General features: G+C 42.9%; 2 protein-coding genes across 3 annotated transcripts in view; one reads left to right on the top strand and one right to left on the bottom strand.

The window, feature by feature from the left end:
* The window catches only part of ano10a (anoctamin 10a), a 47,137-nt gene extending 35,516 nt beyond the window's left edge, over positions 1-11,621 (top strand). Inside the window, exons 15-16 of one of the 2 annotated variants that reach the window (XM_069656101.1) lie at positions 696-712; positions 9,995-11,621. In XM_069656101.1, the coding sequence (XP_069512202.1) occupies positions 696-712; positions 9,995-10,064 (87 nt within the window). In that variant the 3' untranslated portion in view covers positions 10,065-11,621. The remainder of the gene's footprint in view (positions 1-695; positions 713-9,994) is intronic. The other variant, XM_069656102.1, reaches the window with a different exon arrangement.
* Positions 11,622-14,318: 2,697 nt separating this feature from the next.
* Positions 14,319-18,364, bottom strand: part of snrka (SNF related kinase a) — a 51,229-nt gene continuing 47,183 nt past the window's right edge. The window contains exon 7 of the mRNA XM_069656981.1: positions 14,319-18,026. Within this exon, the coding sequence (XP_069513082.1) occupies positions 16,865-18,026 (1,162 nt within the window). The 3' untranslated portion in view covers positions 14,319-16,864. The remainder of the gene's footprint in view (positions 18,027-18,364) is intronic.

Below are 18,364 nucleotides of genomic sequence, written 5' to 3'. Positions count from 1 at the left end.
TGGAAGATGCAAACAGAATATATTTACCGGCCCTTGTGTATGTTGTTAGATATATTCTATCAGGGATTTATCAAACACACTTTAAGACACACACACACACACACACACATACTCACACACTTTGTGGCCTTGTTGAGGCTGTAATAACTCTTCAGTCAAACTACCTCCCCACAGAATGTACACAGAGTGCAGGTCTCATGTACATTACTAATGCTGCTCCACAGCTTCCCATTTAGCATTAAGAAAGCGCTCTCGATGTCCGTCCCAGACCACTTTGCTGAAGACAAATGGTGTGCGTTATGTTAATAGTATTGATATGGCTCCACAGTGAAGCATTAGCTCCCTGAGCACTGCAGCCATTTGTTTGATGTGGGCTGACGGGGCTGAGTGCTTCTCTGATGAGCTGTTTGGCTTTTGCTTCATCATTTGTCTCTCGTGGTTTTTTGTTGTCAGACTTTCTTTGCTGCACAGCACGTGTACATATTTGACTCTTACATACAGTTTCTCGCCAAGAAAGACTAAAGACTACAAGTCAACGTTCCTTTCTGTGGGATGAATCTGCAGCTTACAGACAATAAGCTGTTGATGTTTATTTCTCGTCATGTTGCACCACCAGTGCATTCTTTGTTTTCTCTGATATCAGCAGGTGTTGTTTGGTTTGATCAGTGTTGTCCTGTGCTCTCTTGGTTCTGCAGAGAGAGCTCCATGGAGGGTGAGTAGCTCTGTGGGTGTGACACTGGTTTGTGCACTGGAGTGACATCATTAAAGGTTTTGTGTGTCACTTTTGATATTGATAACAGTTATCATCTCATCTAATCTCCTAACTCCAGTGGTTTGTTTATGGATCTGTGATATAACATGGCTTTGCGTTGGAAGATGGAGTTCACCTTTTCACCGTCATAACCCAGATTAAACCGCTTCTCGGGGATTTAACAGTCAGCATGGCATTAACCATCACACACCTGAGCGAGCTAGTTTGTCAGAGTCAGGCTTTCTTTGTGTTAGCAGGCCTGATAAAAACCTAAAACCCCACAGAGAGAATGCGTAAAACAAGGTGGTTATCAACTGTCCTTGTGACCCCTGGCTTTTTTCATCAGGCTCTGTACGCTCAGCCATAAAATGGGGAATTTTTAACACAATGTTTTAGTCTTCTTATGCACAAAATGGAACGACTGTGTGCTAACTACTTCAGTCAAAGGGAAAACCTTATAATAATCTATAACTATGAAGAATTCTAAAATTATTACAGCAAAAAGCGAAACTGTTCCTGCAAATAACAAGAGAGGAATGCGTGCAGGAAATTGCTAATCATGTAAAATCTTAAGTTCATTTGTCATACAACTCAATGCACTCGCAATGCCTCCTTTTTGTTTCTCACCTGAGTGCAGCATATTGTAGAGCTCTTAAACTTCATCTTGACACAGATTAATTACATGCAACACTCTAGAACTGCATTTAGGTCTGACTGTAATGAATGATGCATGGAAGTCATTTTAGAGTGAAATGTTATTGATTGAATATTATCTGTGCTAAATACCATCACTGATCAAAAACTTAATCCAAAGTGGTCTGTAGCTGCTTTAACTTCATCATTCTCTTATTGTATGGATGATATGCTTTGTGTAATGTAAAGTGTTGATATATCCTGAAGTGTAATTATTGCATTACAAACATACAGAATCAAAGTTAGCCATACCGCTCAAAGACAAGGGGAGGAATAGAATAACAATAATAGGAATAGAAAAAGCTGTGATTTTTTAAAGTTGATTTAAATCCAGACTCCGGAGCAGGTTTGGTTTGCAGCATAAGTTAACTTTAGAAGAAATCCACCTGAGTGACGCTGAAAACTCTGGCTTCAGACCTCAGTAGCTCATTAATCTCATTTTGTAGTTCATGCCTCAGACCTACTTTTAACTATCTCAAGATAAAAACACCTCCTGATGTGTAAATACTGTCCTTTTTCCTACCTGGTCATAATGTTCATCCCTGTTTACAGTGGCTGACATCTTTTAGACCTCACCCTCAATAACACAGAGTTAAAGTAAAGAAGTAAGACTTTTATTCAAGATAAACCATTACAATGTGTTGATGAAGTCATTTATTTTTTGTGGTGTTCAGACTAGTTTAGCAATAAAACCATTTGGACACGTAATACAGGACATACTAGAACACAAGTGCCTACTACATGATAGTTAAGGGATAGTTTATGCATATGTAGGACTCTATGTAGGACTCTTTTAAGTGGTTAAAGTACGTGGTACTGCGTCTGTAGTGGTGCTTAGCTTAGCTTCTGTCTAGAAACTCTGGCCGACTTTTCCTAACAGGGGCCGTGCTGACTGTTATCTACTTTATGTAGAACACTTACCTCATACACACCCACTTCAAAAAACCCAAACTATCCCTTTAAGAGATACTGAGCGCACAGATCATGAAAGGGAAATTTTGCCGTTTTAACCACCGGACTCTATTGACAATTATTTTACCTTTCAGAACACGGGAGTTGCTTGTCCACCGCTGCCTTAAACAGTGTTATTATTTGTTACACAAATATTGTGTTGCATCCAAACTAAGCATTTAAAACACCAAAGTCACAATCACACAAACAAACTGATGTATGCAGCAGTAGACCAGCAACTCCTCCTGCGTTCTCCAAGGTAAACTTACTGTTTTTGTCACTGGAGCCTGGTGGCTTTGAAGAGAGTGAGCTGTTTCTGGTTAAAAAAGAATCTTTCTTGAACAAAAAGGTCTGACTCTGTAGGGATCCTTTCTGAGATGTTGTCAGACAGTGATAATAATCATCTGAGCCTGTCAGTGGCAAATAAAATAAGCACTCATGCAGACCTATTTCGATCAGGCACATTTTCCCACAGGGATTAGAATGCAGTCATTACAGTTTTTATACGGATACCGCTGAAGCAATCTACTGGAGCAATTCCACAACTTTCCTGTACCTGTTTGTCATGTAGTCCCCATACTATGTAAAATAGGGTCCAGGTTTAAAAATACTGGAAGTCTTCTGTAGGAACCAATTGGCTCGAGACTGCCTGAGACAGGCACTGGACTAACGCAATGTTGGGTTGAATCTTATCATGGATTCTTTGGTTATAGCAAAGCCCTTCAGACCAGGACTAATGTGCCTCATCGGTTGATCTGATATGCAACGCGTAGTTTTGCAGGTTGACAGACAAATAGGCCTGATGGATGTAGTCAGCAGTCAGGAGAGCTGTTCAACATGCATAATGTATGAAATAACCTGAAGATACAACAGTGTTGTAGGATTAAGTGATGCTGTGAGTTATCATCTCTTAATTACATTTAAAATTAGACTGGAGTGTTTGATTCAAACGCAACAAGCTGCCCTTTCCCCCCAATGTTCTTCTATTGAATATGAATGCAGCTGAATAAAATGTGCACCAACATGCAGACTTGTAAAGTCACAGCAGAGTGTGTGGGATTAAGTGGTGAGGGGGAACTTGTGCAGGGATCTCACGTTCCCACAGGAGACACTTGATCAGATGGACAAGTGACTTTCTTGGCTGCACTTCTGCAGCTACAAGTCACCTTCCATCTGAGCAGATCCATCACAGCACAACAGCACACGTTCATGTCATACCTTCAGCCTGACTTCATTTGGCAAAGAAGAGTTGTGTAGAAGAACACTTTCCATCTGATGTCATACCAGTGCTTAAATCTGAAAGATGCTCATGGTACTTACCACATACACAGAGATCGGCAGGACAGGAGGAAGAGTATTTCCTGATGGGACACAGTTGTTGCTGAAGTGATCTGTAGTGATCTTTGCCATCAGGGGGAAAAGATGTGACAGTGAAGTCGTTGTTTCTCTGTTGCCAGCTGGTACTCTGTCGATTAGCTGCTCAAATATTCAAACCTTTTTTGAGAGTGGAATTTAGTTGACGAAACATGTGAGGTGTGTTTGAAACAAAAGTGAAGCAAGAAATATATACAGTGTGATTATATAGTCATCGCAAAGATAGAAATAGATGTGAGTTTGCAGCAGGCAACATGAATCATGTGGTATGAGTCACGTAAATTCACAACATCGAGTATTCCCAAAAGTTGAACTTTTTTTTATTCGATATTTGCGTCACCCTGTGTCCAAAAGCCTGTTCGTGTTGAGAATCTCCTGATGTTGCATCACAAACAGCCAATCAAAATGTGTCTCACGAGGCAGGATTTGTTTATTCAGCATTGGGCTGAACAAATACGCTTTACATTGTGACAGCAAGTTTGTAAAGCTGAAACAGTTTGATTAACTGATTACTTGATGGACAGAACTGTACTTGGTAGCTATTTGATAATCAATTAATTTCTTTAGAAAGGCTGAACATTTCCTGGGTCCAACTCCAACTTTTGCTGCTCGTCTTTTTCTCCTGTGATACTGAAGTTTATATTTCGGCCTCGCTAAAATAGTCTCTGACAGATGAACTCTGAAGCCTCCACCACACAGAGTCCTGCAGAGTCAGCAGTCAGACAGAGAGGGAGAGTCAGCTGAGCACAGTCACACCTTTAATGTCAAACACTTACATACACAACCACATACAGGCATTACAGTTTCACTGGTAAGGCTGTCTCGTTCACACAACAGGCTTTACTGTCGCAGAGGAGAACAACGCTTCCCTGAATACTGTCACAGCTCCATGACTCAACCACAGCTTGTGACAAGAAATGACACCTACGTATGACACGCGTGTGTGAGCACACAGAGATCTTTACTAACACAGACTATGACAAGTAGTAAGGGAGGAGTTGTATCACATGTGGCCAACAGAGGATCACTATGATTGTCTGGTTTGTAGCTATAATAACGCTGACACAAGGTAAACTGTAGTCCCGGAGGGTTAAATACACCCTGACCTAAATCATGTTCTGTTTTAGATGTATCAGTCACTGTGTGAATAAAAAAGCTGCATAAGGTTCGTCTTTGAGTGTTTGAACTGTGAGGGCTCCAGAGACGAGCCTCTGAGGACAGCAGGAGGAGCGCTTGTTATCTACAGTTTGTTTGTCTACAACGGCTGTGACATGACTGACGACCGGAGCACAAAGAGAGGCTCCGTGTTTGTTTCTGATGAGTGTTCCTCCTCATAACAACGCAGATTGGAGCCAATCCCAGCTGTATCAAAAATGGACTGGAATGTTTTGTATTCCTTTATCAATTGATTGTTTAGTCCTATGAAATGTGTAAAAATAGAAAAACGATGGCATTTTAGCAACAAATGTAGTTTTCACACAGAATCTCTGAAATTCATGGCAATTTGTGAGGATGCACAAATCAATTAATCAACTAAATGTGTCAGGATTTTGACTGAAAGTGGAGTGAAAGTTATTCTTACTATACCGAGTTTGATCATTTGTGTTTATTCACGTTGCTTAAAGAAAACAAATTATTGGCACTTGTGACATACACCTGTTGGGGTGCAATCTCCGGATGCTGTACAAGGTACCTGTAGCCTTCGGCCAGGAGCAGATGTCATCAGGTGGTACCCAACCATCTCTGAGTGTTTTGACCTTTAACCACAACACTCTCCGGTTGGTGGGCTGGCAGTGGTGGCCAAATCACTGCCCATCTGCCCCTGGCTTCCAGCTTCCTCCTCCGGCCTGCTCCATATCCAGCAGGAGGCTCGTTCTGCCTTCTCCCACCTGAGGCGAGCTGCTTGTTTCTTGCTCCTTTCGTCCAGGCACAGAGCTGACAACAATCGCCAGGTTGACTTCGCTGGGAAACGGACCTCCGCAGGGAACAACCCATGCCTGCCATCCCTTGTCCTTGCACTCATGAATGAGGGGCTGATACTTCAGGGACTTTCCCTCATGGGCCTCTTCGTATCCCTCCTTCCATGGCACTGTCAATTCCACAAGACAATGTCAGGACGGAGGGTTTTGTGCACCACCTCTGAGAACTGTAGCCTCCTCCTCACGTCAACCCTCATCTTCAAGGACTTTCAATCTTCTATCTTCATCTTCATGTTCAACAACTCTGTTCTGACGATGAAAAAAATCCCCTTAAGTATCTTTAAACAAACATGCAACAATGTAAATGTTCACACGAAGTGTACATTGTTAGTACCACTAATATAAACTTAAAGTGTACAGTGTAGACATCCTGTGGGTCGACTATCCATCCAAACAGATGTTTCTCTCTGCATAATGCTCAAAAGAATTTAGAGAGAATTTAATTGCCCCGTCGTGTTCCTGGGGGAGTCAGTTTGTGTGTAACCTCCTCTGCTGCCCCTGAAGACTCCGCTCTGAAGCTGAATGGCTGCCTCAGCACAACCCCCCCCCCACGGATCAGTCTGTGGATCAGAAACTTTAATAACATCCAATTTGCCTGCTTTGCCAGAAGCATGAAGGAACTAATTGATTAAAAAGTGACTCTGCCAAGATCAGCATCCAGGGAGGAGGGGCATCTTCAAAGTCAGGGACTGTGATTTATTAACCAGGAAGTGCTGCAGCAGCATCCTGAGCAGACAGTGAACTCTCTCAGTGCAGTTACATCTTTAGTTTTACACTCACTTTCTGCTGCTGTCTGACCTTGTGGAAAAATATGAGCGGACAGACTGCTGGTGTTTTGACAGCTGTGAAAAGATCCGATCTGGGTTTCGGGATCAGGTTTTTGCTTACAGTGTAACTCCTGCCCGCATCGTCGGTGTTGAGCTCCACTCTCCTGCTCCTGATGACCCATGATCCTCTCTGAGCTGTGTGCTGTCAGCAGAGAGCTACAAACAATACAACACACGATGCTGTGTGATCCAGGGAGCTTGTCCTCCTCAGTGCCAGAGACTGTCCAGACCCCTCAGCCTCATTCCTCTGCTCCCCTCGCTGCTCGAGACTTCGTGTCATTTTAGGGAAACAGAAAGAGACAGTCAGGAACAGGTAACACCAGCCAGAGAGGAGCTGTTTACAGGACCTGTGCTCTCCTCAGGAGAAGACTGTGAGCGGCCTTTAACACGTGAACAAAGTTTTCCTTCTGCGTAATTTTCTTAGTAAGAAAATGACAGCTGTGGATTGCCCAGAGTCACCAGCGCTGCTTTGATCTCTCTCTGTGTTATATTAAGAAACATCAGAGGTGACAAACAGAACTTTATTTATGGTTCTGGTTCTGGTTGTCACATTCAGGGAACTCTTTTGAGTTATTTTAGTCATGTCAGAGGCCTTAATAACACACCTGGTATTTACAAGTGTTAACATAGTCGCCAGCCTGGGAAGCTAATGACCAGCCTATCCGGTAACTGATCCAGTGGGTTGCTAGCTTCGGTGTGCTAGTCGCCAGCCTGGGAAGCTAATGACCAGCATAGCCAGTAGTCTATCCAATGGGTTGCTATGTGAGACGCATGACTTGCCGCCCTGGTCGAATGAATATGCAGCTTCTCATTTACCACCGCCGGTCTCTCAGTTACCTGCGCTGTCTTATCATTGGCCAGATCAGTAGCTGGCTTCGGCAAGGATATAGCCTCCTTCGGCCTCTCAATAGTCTTAACTTTGTCCTTTTCCCTGCACCATAAGCTCTAATTACTAGCTCTACTTTGCATTTCAATGCGTCTCCAAATGTGTCTTCAGTGGCCACTTGTGATCGCATCTCACTTTCCCGCTCTGAATGCAAATGAACACGGAGCCTCATTCACCTTAATAACAATAACAATAACTTTATTGATGAAGGGAAAGACTTTAAAAACATCATATAATACAAAAAACTGTGATGCAGTTGCAAATGAAACTTTGATCATAAAGCCTGACACTCTAAAGCTCTGTGTTTATGAGTGAAATATATGAACTACACAGCATATGGACATATGACAGCATGTGAAAACGGAGTTTATACTTTATAGTAACTGTGTGCGGAAATACAGACAGATCACGATGTTATTAAGCCAGATACAGAGCATGAGAGACACACACAGATCTGTGTCCTCACTGTGCTGCATTAAACTCTGATCACTTGATCATAAACTGCTCGTGGATCATATCTCCGACCCGCGCTGTCTCTCCCCCTCGTTGGTTCAGGATCGTCCTGTATTAGAAACGTAAATGCAGTCTCCTCACTGAATAAACACAGACACAATCTGTCTGTATTTCCGTGCACAATGTGTAAATCTACGCTTACACATGCTTGAGTGACAAAATAAGATTTTTAAGAGACACAGCAGAGAAATCTTAAGTCAGACAGGAATGAGAGCGATTTCCCGTATCCCTGTGATCGTTGCCGTGGATACGGGGAGAGTGAGCAGTGCTTGATGTGGCCCAGGACACATGTGCGTTCACACTACTAGACATATGTGGAGAAATGTGTCCCAGACCACCTCCATATGTGGCCTGTGATCGGATCTGAATGCGTGTTCACACCTGTAGTTAAGGCTGTCCACTTGTGATCCGGTCATGAAAACCACACGTTGCTACCAGGTGTGTTAAGGGCCATAGTCAGTAGTCCATGTTTTCAGGACCTTTCTCTTGCAGCAGGGGTCCATTAGGGTGGGGAGATATGGCCTTCAAATAAAAGTTAGGATGTTTACATCACACCCAATTTTAATCTACTTGTTGCTGCTTTTGTTACCCACCTCAGCAGATGTTTTTTTTGGCTTGAGCAGCTTGCAGTGCCACACACTTCCTCCACTCTGTTGCCTGCATCTGTTCCAGAGCTGGCATAAATTAGTCATACTGATAATTCAGTTGCCACAGCCTTTAGATGAACTTTACAGCAGGCAGTGGTTTGTTCACAGTCAGACGTAACAACATTTTTATTAGAGCTAGCGCATGAACTACAGGAGCTCAGGGAAGCAGTTCTTGCTCCGCAACATAACTACCAAGTCAAGTTGTAATTACATCGTTTTAAACCTTAAATATGAATCAATTGGTCAGTGGTTTATGACAGCAGTCACATGTAGGTAGTTCGCCTAAAAATAATACACATGTGGGTAAAAAACTATTCTGAGTAAAAGAGTGAAAAGTGAAAAATGTTACAATTACTGCTAATGTCCCATCTGGGTCCATGTCAATTTATACATGATAAAAGCCGGCAGAGCCCAATCTGCTGTGATGCCATCCCGGCTCCCATCATCGTCATCTGACAACGATTTAGCTTCTTATTAATCTCTATAAACAGACATCTGCAGCACGTTCAGCAACAATCTGCTCTAGATCAAATATTTAACTCAAGACAAATTCCCTTGATGCTGTATTACGAAAACCGTTCAGCGTGACCTTGAATGCATCAGAAATGATGGCTCCGCCCTCCGTTCATCAAACTTGTCATGTTAAAGTATTCTTCTTCTCCTCTTGAGGACAGACCTGACAAAGCTTCATGTTGACTTGTTCCTAATCTGCATCATGATGTTGTTATTTCAGCAAACTGAAGAGCCGTTAATTAAAGTCGATCACAAGAAAATCTGTTTCTGTTTGGGCTTCATCCTGCTGCAGTAAGCCAGAGTGCAGCCTCTGTGTAACTTACTGTTTACAGTGAAACTGAGACTCAGCACAAACAGATGAACGGGCGCTCCTCCGGGGGATGGAACGAACCAAGAGATGACAGTTTATTTTGCAGACATATCTGGAGGGGAGAATTTTGTTTCACTTTTGATCTGAACACGCGGTCGCTTCTCAAGCTGCTGACTGGACTGTAAAAGTCTTTGATTGCTAAACTGTTTGTTGCTAATACCGGGATGCCCAAAATGTTCCGTGTCGCTCCCAGAGGCTATAAAGTCATCAGACGGTAGCTGCTGGGTTCAGACATTGGGTTTTGCTAAACTCTGATTGTAGTGGCCATTTGTCTGAAAAATCAAACTTACAATAAATCAAACATAATCAAAGTGCCACTGATGCACCATGGGGATGTGGTGTACGCAGGCAAAAGAAAAACGCTCTGTTAGCAGAGCAGAATGGATTCAAACTTATCTTCTTTTATTAAAGTTACAAACACACACTCACACACAAACACACACTTTCTGCAGCGACATAACCCTGATGACTCTGTCTCTGTGTGTTTCAGAAAATGCTGGAAGCCTCGGAGCTCAGCAAGACCGTCCAGTGAGGAGGAGCGGAGGAGCTACAGATACTGACAACTTTAACACATCAAACTGTTGTTTACACCCTGCGCTGACAAACATTCACGTGTATGTATTAAGACAAAGCCACATGTTATTTGCTGTTTTCTGCAACGTGCACCTGCATCACTGAAGAGGAAACTGTGGTTTACTGTTAGTAGAGCAGAAGAGCAGACTGCTGTTTCAGAGACGCAGCACGTACCCAATGTGTTCTGTTGGTCTTTAAAGGAGATGTACTGTTATTGGGGGTTTTTGGGTGGTGGACACAGGGGATACTTAGAGGGGTTAAATGGAATAAATCTTAATTAGATGAATATAAGAATGCTGAATTATGATATATTATACTGTACCAAATATTAATTTTATATCTGACTGCTGATGACTGGGTTTGTTCTGTTCTTCAGCCGCTGACATCACTCTGGGTTCTTTAAGTACTGTGGTACTGTTAACCTCCATCTAATAACTGACTGACCTAAATGACATTAAAACAACTGAAGCTGACTTTCTCTCAGTATTTAAGCTGCTTGTAACTTCACAGCTGCACTCCAAGTATGAAATAGAAGACACCCATTAAGATTTCACTCCTAGAAAAACTGATTGTAAGTTTAATCACTACTAAACACTTCCTCTTGAATGTTTTATTTTGAAAACCACAAATCTATCTTTGGAACCACAGAGGCCTCCTCCTCTCTTAAACAAACAGAACCGGCCGTTTAAACTGATAAAAACAATGAAATGAAGTGGTTTAAAGTTTAAATTCAGCGTATCTCTGACGCTCTTCTTTGGTAGACACAGGCTGTCATGAGGGGCTGTGAACTGAGCTGCTGCTCGCTGTTAGAAAGTGCCCAGCTTGTAATTTGGTCCTTCATTGTTTATCATTCACGATTCACGTAGTCTGATAAAAAAACATTTGGCCTCGCACTGAACAGAAGGAAAGAAAAGAAGAGTCAAAGCTTCTTATTGAGCAGACAAATTCCCACTGACTGTCCTGAGAGCTCAAGTGACTCAAACACTGTCGGTCAGTTTCTGATCTAAAAAATCAACTCAGTCACATCATAAATCAGGGTCAGAATGTAATCTTGAACACCAGGGCTACAAAAATAAAGTGAGTTTTCTGTCTGAATGTGTAAACTGAAGTTTCTGACAAGCATAACTTCTGTAGACACAAACCACTTTAATCCTGATTTATGGTTTTCAAAGTAAAATGTTTTATCTCATGATTTAGTTTTCAGCCGCTTCCAACATTAAAATAATGTCTTTTTGCACTTTCACAGATCAGAGATCATGACAGGTGCTGACTGTTTGGCTGTTATCATAGCGTGTGTATCATAGCATGTGACATGAGCAGGGTATTATTATCGTATCACTAGTAATATTATCAGTTAGCTACTTCGGTATGACTTGAAGTTCGACCATGCACTCTTGTTACACCCCTGTGCCTTTAAATGCAAAGCCTTTCTGAATATTTGTTTTAATAAACTCCACAGTCAGAGTCGTCAAACTTAATTATTGTAGCTGAGCTGTTGTGGAGAATAAATCAAAGAGGCTCTCTGTAGCTTTAATAAACGTATAAAGAAGGAAATGAAATGTGTCCAGCTGTGTTTGTAATGTTTGAATGTGTACACTCTGTCAGACACTTCCTGGTTGAAGCTCTAGTGTTTGTGAAAATTAAGAGGTGAGTTCATAGAAAGATCAACTCTGATTAAACTCGGAGCGTGCCATCTGCTCCGGAAGCTTCTGAGTGACTCGGGCTGCTCGCAGGCTAGCAGAGTGTGCCGAGCTTAAAGTAAAACCTGCTCAGTGTCGTATAGCCTGTAAATCACCACAGACTGCGTTTCAACACCTTTAAGGACCTGGATCCCTGCCTCAAGTCTTTGACCCACATGGCTGACTCTCTATCACACTGCTCTGAGCTGAGTATCACCTCTATCAAATGACTGAAATGTCAAAGGTGTGTAGTGAAGACAGACATGCACAACCCGTTCTGCAGCATTTGAATATCCTACAGATCACTATTTTGTCTTGTCTTTACAAACTAGTAATCTGTTTAGTGCTTTGGTTCCCTCTCATTGTGATGTTTCCAGCAGAAGAAGGTGAATGTTTTCGTAGAAGCTTTAAAAACACACTTCACATTTCTTGCTCTGCAGCTTCAGACAGAAAAATCAGAGTGTAGCTGGCAGACATAAGCCCCTTTCACACATGCACTGCACTCCTGAAAATTTTCCAGACGTTGTCTTGTTGGGCTGCATGTTTGAATGCCAACGGCCACATTTTTCACCCAGACCTATTCAGACTTTTCCCTGCCAGCCTCCGAGTAAAATGTCTGCAAGAAGTTGGAGTGAGCCGATGGAAGGTTATAACGTTTATATCATGCGACCGGTGCGTAACCGAAAGAGCGACACGTAACAGGATGATTAAAAACATCCAAAGTTGAAGAAGAAGAATCATTTACAAGACGGCAAAGACAAAGATGTCAAATAGGAGAGATGAAGAAATTCGGGAGCTTCTGGCTGTGAGGGTTGCCGCTGAAATTGTCTGCCAGTTGCGAGGCCGCAGTGTGAACTAGCTATAGTGGCAGAAGAAGCAGCTAAAGAGCAGCTAAAGGGAAGAATAGTTTTCTCAGCAGTTAAAGATCAGAACAGGCCTAAAAGAATCCAAAGGAATAACAATGTCCAAAGTATTAGCAACTTTATTCGGGGTAATATGACAGTGTTGTGTTTGCTGCTGGTTTCTGCTGCCTCCAAGTGGCAGAAAAGGGGACTAAGCTACCATTAGCCTGCTAGCTGCTTCTGATTTTAAGACATACTATGGTGGGCATCGGGCGTTCCAATGTCCGTATTTTACACTATTCAGTATAGCAGAAAAAGATGTAGTATGTCCCAATGCAGTTCTGTCCAATAGGACAAAAATACCAGGATTTCCTACTACATGCAGTCCCTTTTCATAGTTATAGATTTGTCACATCAGCTGAGATGCAGAGACAGATGCACTGCAGACTGTGACAGATGTGGGGCAGTGTGATGATGTGTTTACCCTAATTGTATGCATACCGCAGGCAAAGTACAGACTGTGTAAAGGCAGCTGCAGTGTGTGCTGTAATAAAAAGAAAATGTGAGCGGTTTGGAACAGATAAATCATTTCTTTCTTGCATATTAAATAGTGTTGAAGTATGGGTGCTAGAAACACACCTTAGATTTACAGTAGTTTCTCTGGGAAATTTTGAAGTGGTGAGAAACAGAAACAGAAATGATGACTGATGCTTCCCCATGACCTACAAAATCAAAACGGACCTTCAGCGACAAGATTGACTATTTCAGTCATTCAAATAATAATAATAATAAGTCATTTTGATGTCTGTTACCGCTGCCACCAAGTCGGTGTAGGGCTAGGCGATGACAACAAACTGCAGAAACAGCCTTTGTTTACATTTTCCACAGCAAAGACTCATGGTGAGTGATGTGTCGACTTTTAATGAAATCAAGAGGAAAATTGTGTCCTTTTTCTTGATTAAACTTTTTGGACCAGCGGCAGCACCTTTGGCGATAACGGTAATTGCGGGAGCACACTTCCCAGATATCCAGACAGTTTCACAGTGTGACGTCCACCGTTGGCTCCGGTTGTAACTCTTGATTTTCCTGGCTGACGGTCGCTTTCCTTTTCAGACTGTTTGCTTCATCTGAGCGTCGAGTTTGTTTCTTTTTCTTTGGATTTTCACTTATTTTTGAAGTTGTATCTGTAGTCATCCATCTTTTCTTTGTTTGTTCAGCCATAGTAGATTACTGTTTACTCGCAACACTTGCAGAGACCGGAAAAACAGCCACTTAGCTCTGCCTACCCTCTCTGGCAGACCAACCACTGCTGGCTGATGGAAAACGTTTCACTAACTGGGCACCGCTTGTGATATTGTCTGTGAAAGTCGCCACAGACACCCAGTCTGTAATACTGCAAATGCAAAGGCTTTCATCAGTGGGCCATAGGCTCAGTCACTATTGTGTTACCTTATTTGGAGAAAGATAGGGACTTAACAGATATTTATTTAAATAAAAATCTTCGAGATTCTCACTTTAAACATCTTTGCCAAATTTCATAGCAATCCATCCAATAGTTGATAAATAGATGTAAAGGTCGCTGCTAACATGGCTTAAAATCTGTCATGGAAATTAAGTGCAGCACTTGAGGATCATTAACTCACCCAGTGTGAAAAGCAAAACAAAAAAACAATCCATTGAAAAATAAATGAATGAATGAAGACTCCACATATGAGACAGTATTCCACATTTTATTTTTGGATATTACCATAGCTATATGTAACTTCTGACGACAGGTATCAACTACAGAATAATACACTGAATATTTCTGTCAGTTCAAACTCCTCTTTTTTTTCTTCTTCTGTTGTTTTTTGGTCCAGTAACATTTCTGTGGCTGACTCTCTCCTGTGTGTCACTGAATGTCAAACATTGAAACACATGCACGTCATTCACCTGGATACAGCTGAGTAAGACGACAGTCAAAGAGACCCGACAGTATGAATAGAACCGTGTCGTTTTTCTCTCACGGCTTTATTTTTAGCTGAGACACCCATACAGTATTACTATTATTATTATAAGGCTATTACTGTACAGCTATGCACCAAAGGGTTCACTCGGCTGTTCTAGAGAAAGAGCACCATATTTACAACTCTATTTACAGGTTTTTAAAAGAAAACTCAGACAACAACCCAAAAGAAAAAATATTTAAAACATAACTTTCCTTTTTTTCTTTTCAGTCCAAAGTGGCCATTCAAAGGAATTAAAAAAAACTCTAACTAAACAAAATGTTTCTGTACATATAGCTGCAACACATATAGCTTATTGCCAATGCCCTTAAAGAATTTCCCCATTTCCCCTTCCTGTCTTTCGGTTGTTGCTCTCGTGGCCGGCTCCTTTAAAGCTGTAAGCTAGAAGCTTTTTCTCATGTGAGGCCAGTAAGACTTCACGCAGGCCCTGTCCACCTTTCAAACAGCAGATCACCCAAAAACATGTACAAGTTTTAAAAATAAACTTTACTTTTCAACATACTGTATATACATACTTGATACAGGAGTCGACACGCTGCACCCACATGTGCAGTGAGCTTTGGGTGACATGTGGGTGCAGGTGGGACTTCAAGAAGCCAGCAGAGGTTAAATCAGAACAGACCACTTGGATATTGGTGGTGTGACACAACTAATGTTCTCTATCAGCAACACACTGAGTAATGAATAAAAAAATAACATTTTAAATATATGGTCAGCAGTAACGTATTCAAACCTGTTGGTGGTGATTAGCATCATGTTGCTACAGTATAAATATTATCACCTGTTTGCTGCCACAGAGGAGTGCACACACTTTGATAAAACAACAGGACAGGATCAGTCCTGTGTCACCTGTATGAACAGACCTCTGATGTATTTAAAGGGGTTTTGACAGATAACAGAGAGATGTTGTGAATGCAAAAAGCTGAATTCATACTGGTAGAAATTATTTTAAAAAACACTAAAACAACAGATTGTCTGAGTGCAATATGGAGTTCAGACTGGAGGAAAAATGTAAAGTTTGTAGGAGGTGGTCAAAGACGCCTGCAGGGACTCGCATACATGTAATCCAGGATATAATCCAGCTGACAGCTAACATTCAGAGGGAGCCGAGGTTAGAGGTGAAGGATGGTGGGAGTGTGAGTTGTCTATGTTATAATGGAGAGCTTCTCTTTCCTCCTCCTCCTGTCAGCTGCCTGCTTCAGCTCTGCACTCCAACTGCACTCGTAGTTCTTTAAAGTGCTCGCACTTTCAACCACTCTGCTCTACAAGCAGCCACTGCCAGGTACGGCAGTGTAAGGACAATGTTAAGAGAGTAACAAATCAGATATTTCAAGAATAAAAAAGTCATATTTTGAGAAAAACACATCAGTGTTTAGAGATTAAAGTTGTAATTAAAGATATTTTTTATATAATATTAAAATACTTGTATTTAAAAAGTCACAATTCAAGATTTAACTTATGATTTTACAAGAAAATTACAAAATATTTCAACAATTTTTGATATTCTAAAAATAGCCATATTAGTAGACTAATGTCATGATTTTGGACTTGGTGGATCTCTGTTAATATTATAAGAAATACCATCTACACCTACTCTACGTTTCAACTGTAAAGCTGGCCGATATTGGATTGATCAGAAAGATACCAATATTGCTTTTAAAGAGGAAAATGCTGTAAATTTATAAACTGGACACTGAAAAGCAGTTTTTGTTTTTTCAGTGAACGCTGCTTTTAAAGTACTCTGAAGGCTTTGTAAACTATTGTAAACTATGGAGTCAGAGCAAGCTCTGCTGCGTGATGACACCATTTCTAAATCACCCTGAGCACTGCTGTCTGTATGTTCTGTAAAGAGTTTTCAGATCAGCTTTTATCAGGAAACACAAACTGATACTGATATATCTCTGACAGATATATTTGGCCGGATAATATCTGCTATGGGTCAAGATTTTGTCTTTGGGGGCAAAAAACGGATGAATCAGTGCTTCATGTGAAAAATAAGAAGAGCGCAGAGAAGCTAAAACAGAGTGACAGTGAGGTGGAGTGGAGCCACGCAGAGCTGAGAGCTGAGACAGCAGCAGCAGGAGGAGGTGTGCTGATGGAGACGTGAGGTCAGATATCTGCTGCAGCGAAACAAGACAAAGTTACAGTGAGAAGCAGAGTGTTCAAACTGATGAGCTGAGTGTGAGGAGGGACTGAGAGGAAAGGTGGGGCAGTGACCATGGGAAGGATGGTGTTCAGCTGGTTGTGGTGGGAGGGGGCTTTAGATGACCTGGCAGCAGCTGGCGGGAGCTGAGGTACAGAGCAGGCCGTCCCTGGAGCCCCCACCCCGCTGGATGTTGACTGAGATGGTCTTCTCACACAGAGGTAGTTGAAGCACGCCGTTTTTCAAAGCGCTCAGGTTGCTGTGAGCGTCCCTGTCGCCCGGCGGGCCAGGGGGGCCGTGCGCTGCAGTTTTGCGGTGGTGGTGCGGGGCGGAGTGGGTGCGAGGCAGTGTGGTGGTGGGGAGGGTGATGGTGTCCAGGCTCCCAGTGGAGCCGATGCACATCCTCCAGGCTGATTTCTCCTGGATTTTCACGCTCCCTCCTGAGAGGCTTTGAGGGTCAATGATGAACTTCCCCCCTCCTCCTCCTCGACCCCCCCGCCCCCCGCGGTGGTGCTGCAGCTGGGAGCTGAGGCACAGACTCATCAGCTTCAGACTCTCCACCAGCTCGGTGCTGCGGCTGGTGGTTCGGGACGAGCGGGACACAGCGCTGAGGGAGGGGTTAGTCGCGCTACTGTTGTTACAACAACTGGAGGGGCTGTCTTGTCCTTTGTTACCCCCTCCTCCTCCCCCACTCCCCCCTCCACCGCCACCACCCCCTCCTTCTCCATTACTGCCCCCTCCAGGAGGACTCCCCCTGTCTGGACCAGAGGCTCCCCCTCCCTCTCCGGGAGGTTTACTCTGGCCTGAGCTGCTGCCTCCCCCGTTGCCCCCCGAGCTGCCAGGCGGGCCCTCGCTGCTGTCCCTTCTGTTCCAGCCGTAACCGAAGCCTGAGTCTTTATCGAGGCGCCTTCGGTGGCTCTCTGAGTCGTCATCACTTGTCTCAGAGCTGGAACACGACGACCCCCTCCCCTGGCTCTTGCGCCGATGGTAGCGCTTCTGTGACGACCCCGGGGACGAGGAGGAAGCGGCTCCAGAGCTCAGGTTGCCAGCGTTCCCGGCCATGTTCATCTTGAGACGAGAGAGTTTTGGCGGCAGACCCTCGTCCATGTCGAAGTCGTCATCCGACTCCCCCTCCTCCTCGAAGATCTGGTTGAGCACCGGGGCGCTCTTCCTTGAGGTGAGGCGGTTTGTGATGGAGGGGGGCTTACGACGCAGGATCACCTGGGTGGGGAGGGGAGACGGGTCCTGCTCATCCTCCTCCTCCTCATCCTCCTCCACTCTGAAAAACCACACGACTTGGTTTATTTAACAGATAAGAACAACAAAACCATGTAAGTCATGCTTAATCTCCAGTTTTTTGTCATTATTGATGAATTGTCATTTTCTAGATTAATCAATGAATCATTTGGTCTATAAATTGTCATAAAACAGTTACTGTGATAATTACTAAGAGTCCAGAGTGTGACGTCTTAGAATTGCATTGTTTTGTCAAAACCCAAAGATGCTCAGTTTAATGAAATATAACAGAAAACTGGCCAATTATCATTATAATAAGGAATTCATTTTCCATACAGACTTTGGTTCCACAACATGCGTCAATAACTTCTTTTTCATTCA

This window comes from Semicossyphus pulcher, unplaced genomic scaffold (assembly GCF_022749685.1).
Source record: "Semicossyphus pulcher isolate SPU_LCO1_2020_fin unplaced genomic scaffold, fSemPul1.0.p SCAF_9, whole genome shotgun sequence".
Classification (NCBI taxonomy): Eukaryota; Metazoa; Chordata; class Actinopteri; order Labriformes; family Labridae; genus Semicossyphus; species Semicossyphus pulcher.
The sequence above is the reverse complement of the archived record's forward strand: the minus strand, read 5'-3'. Positions and strand labels throughout refer to the sequence as shown.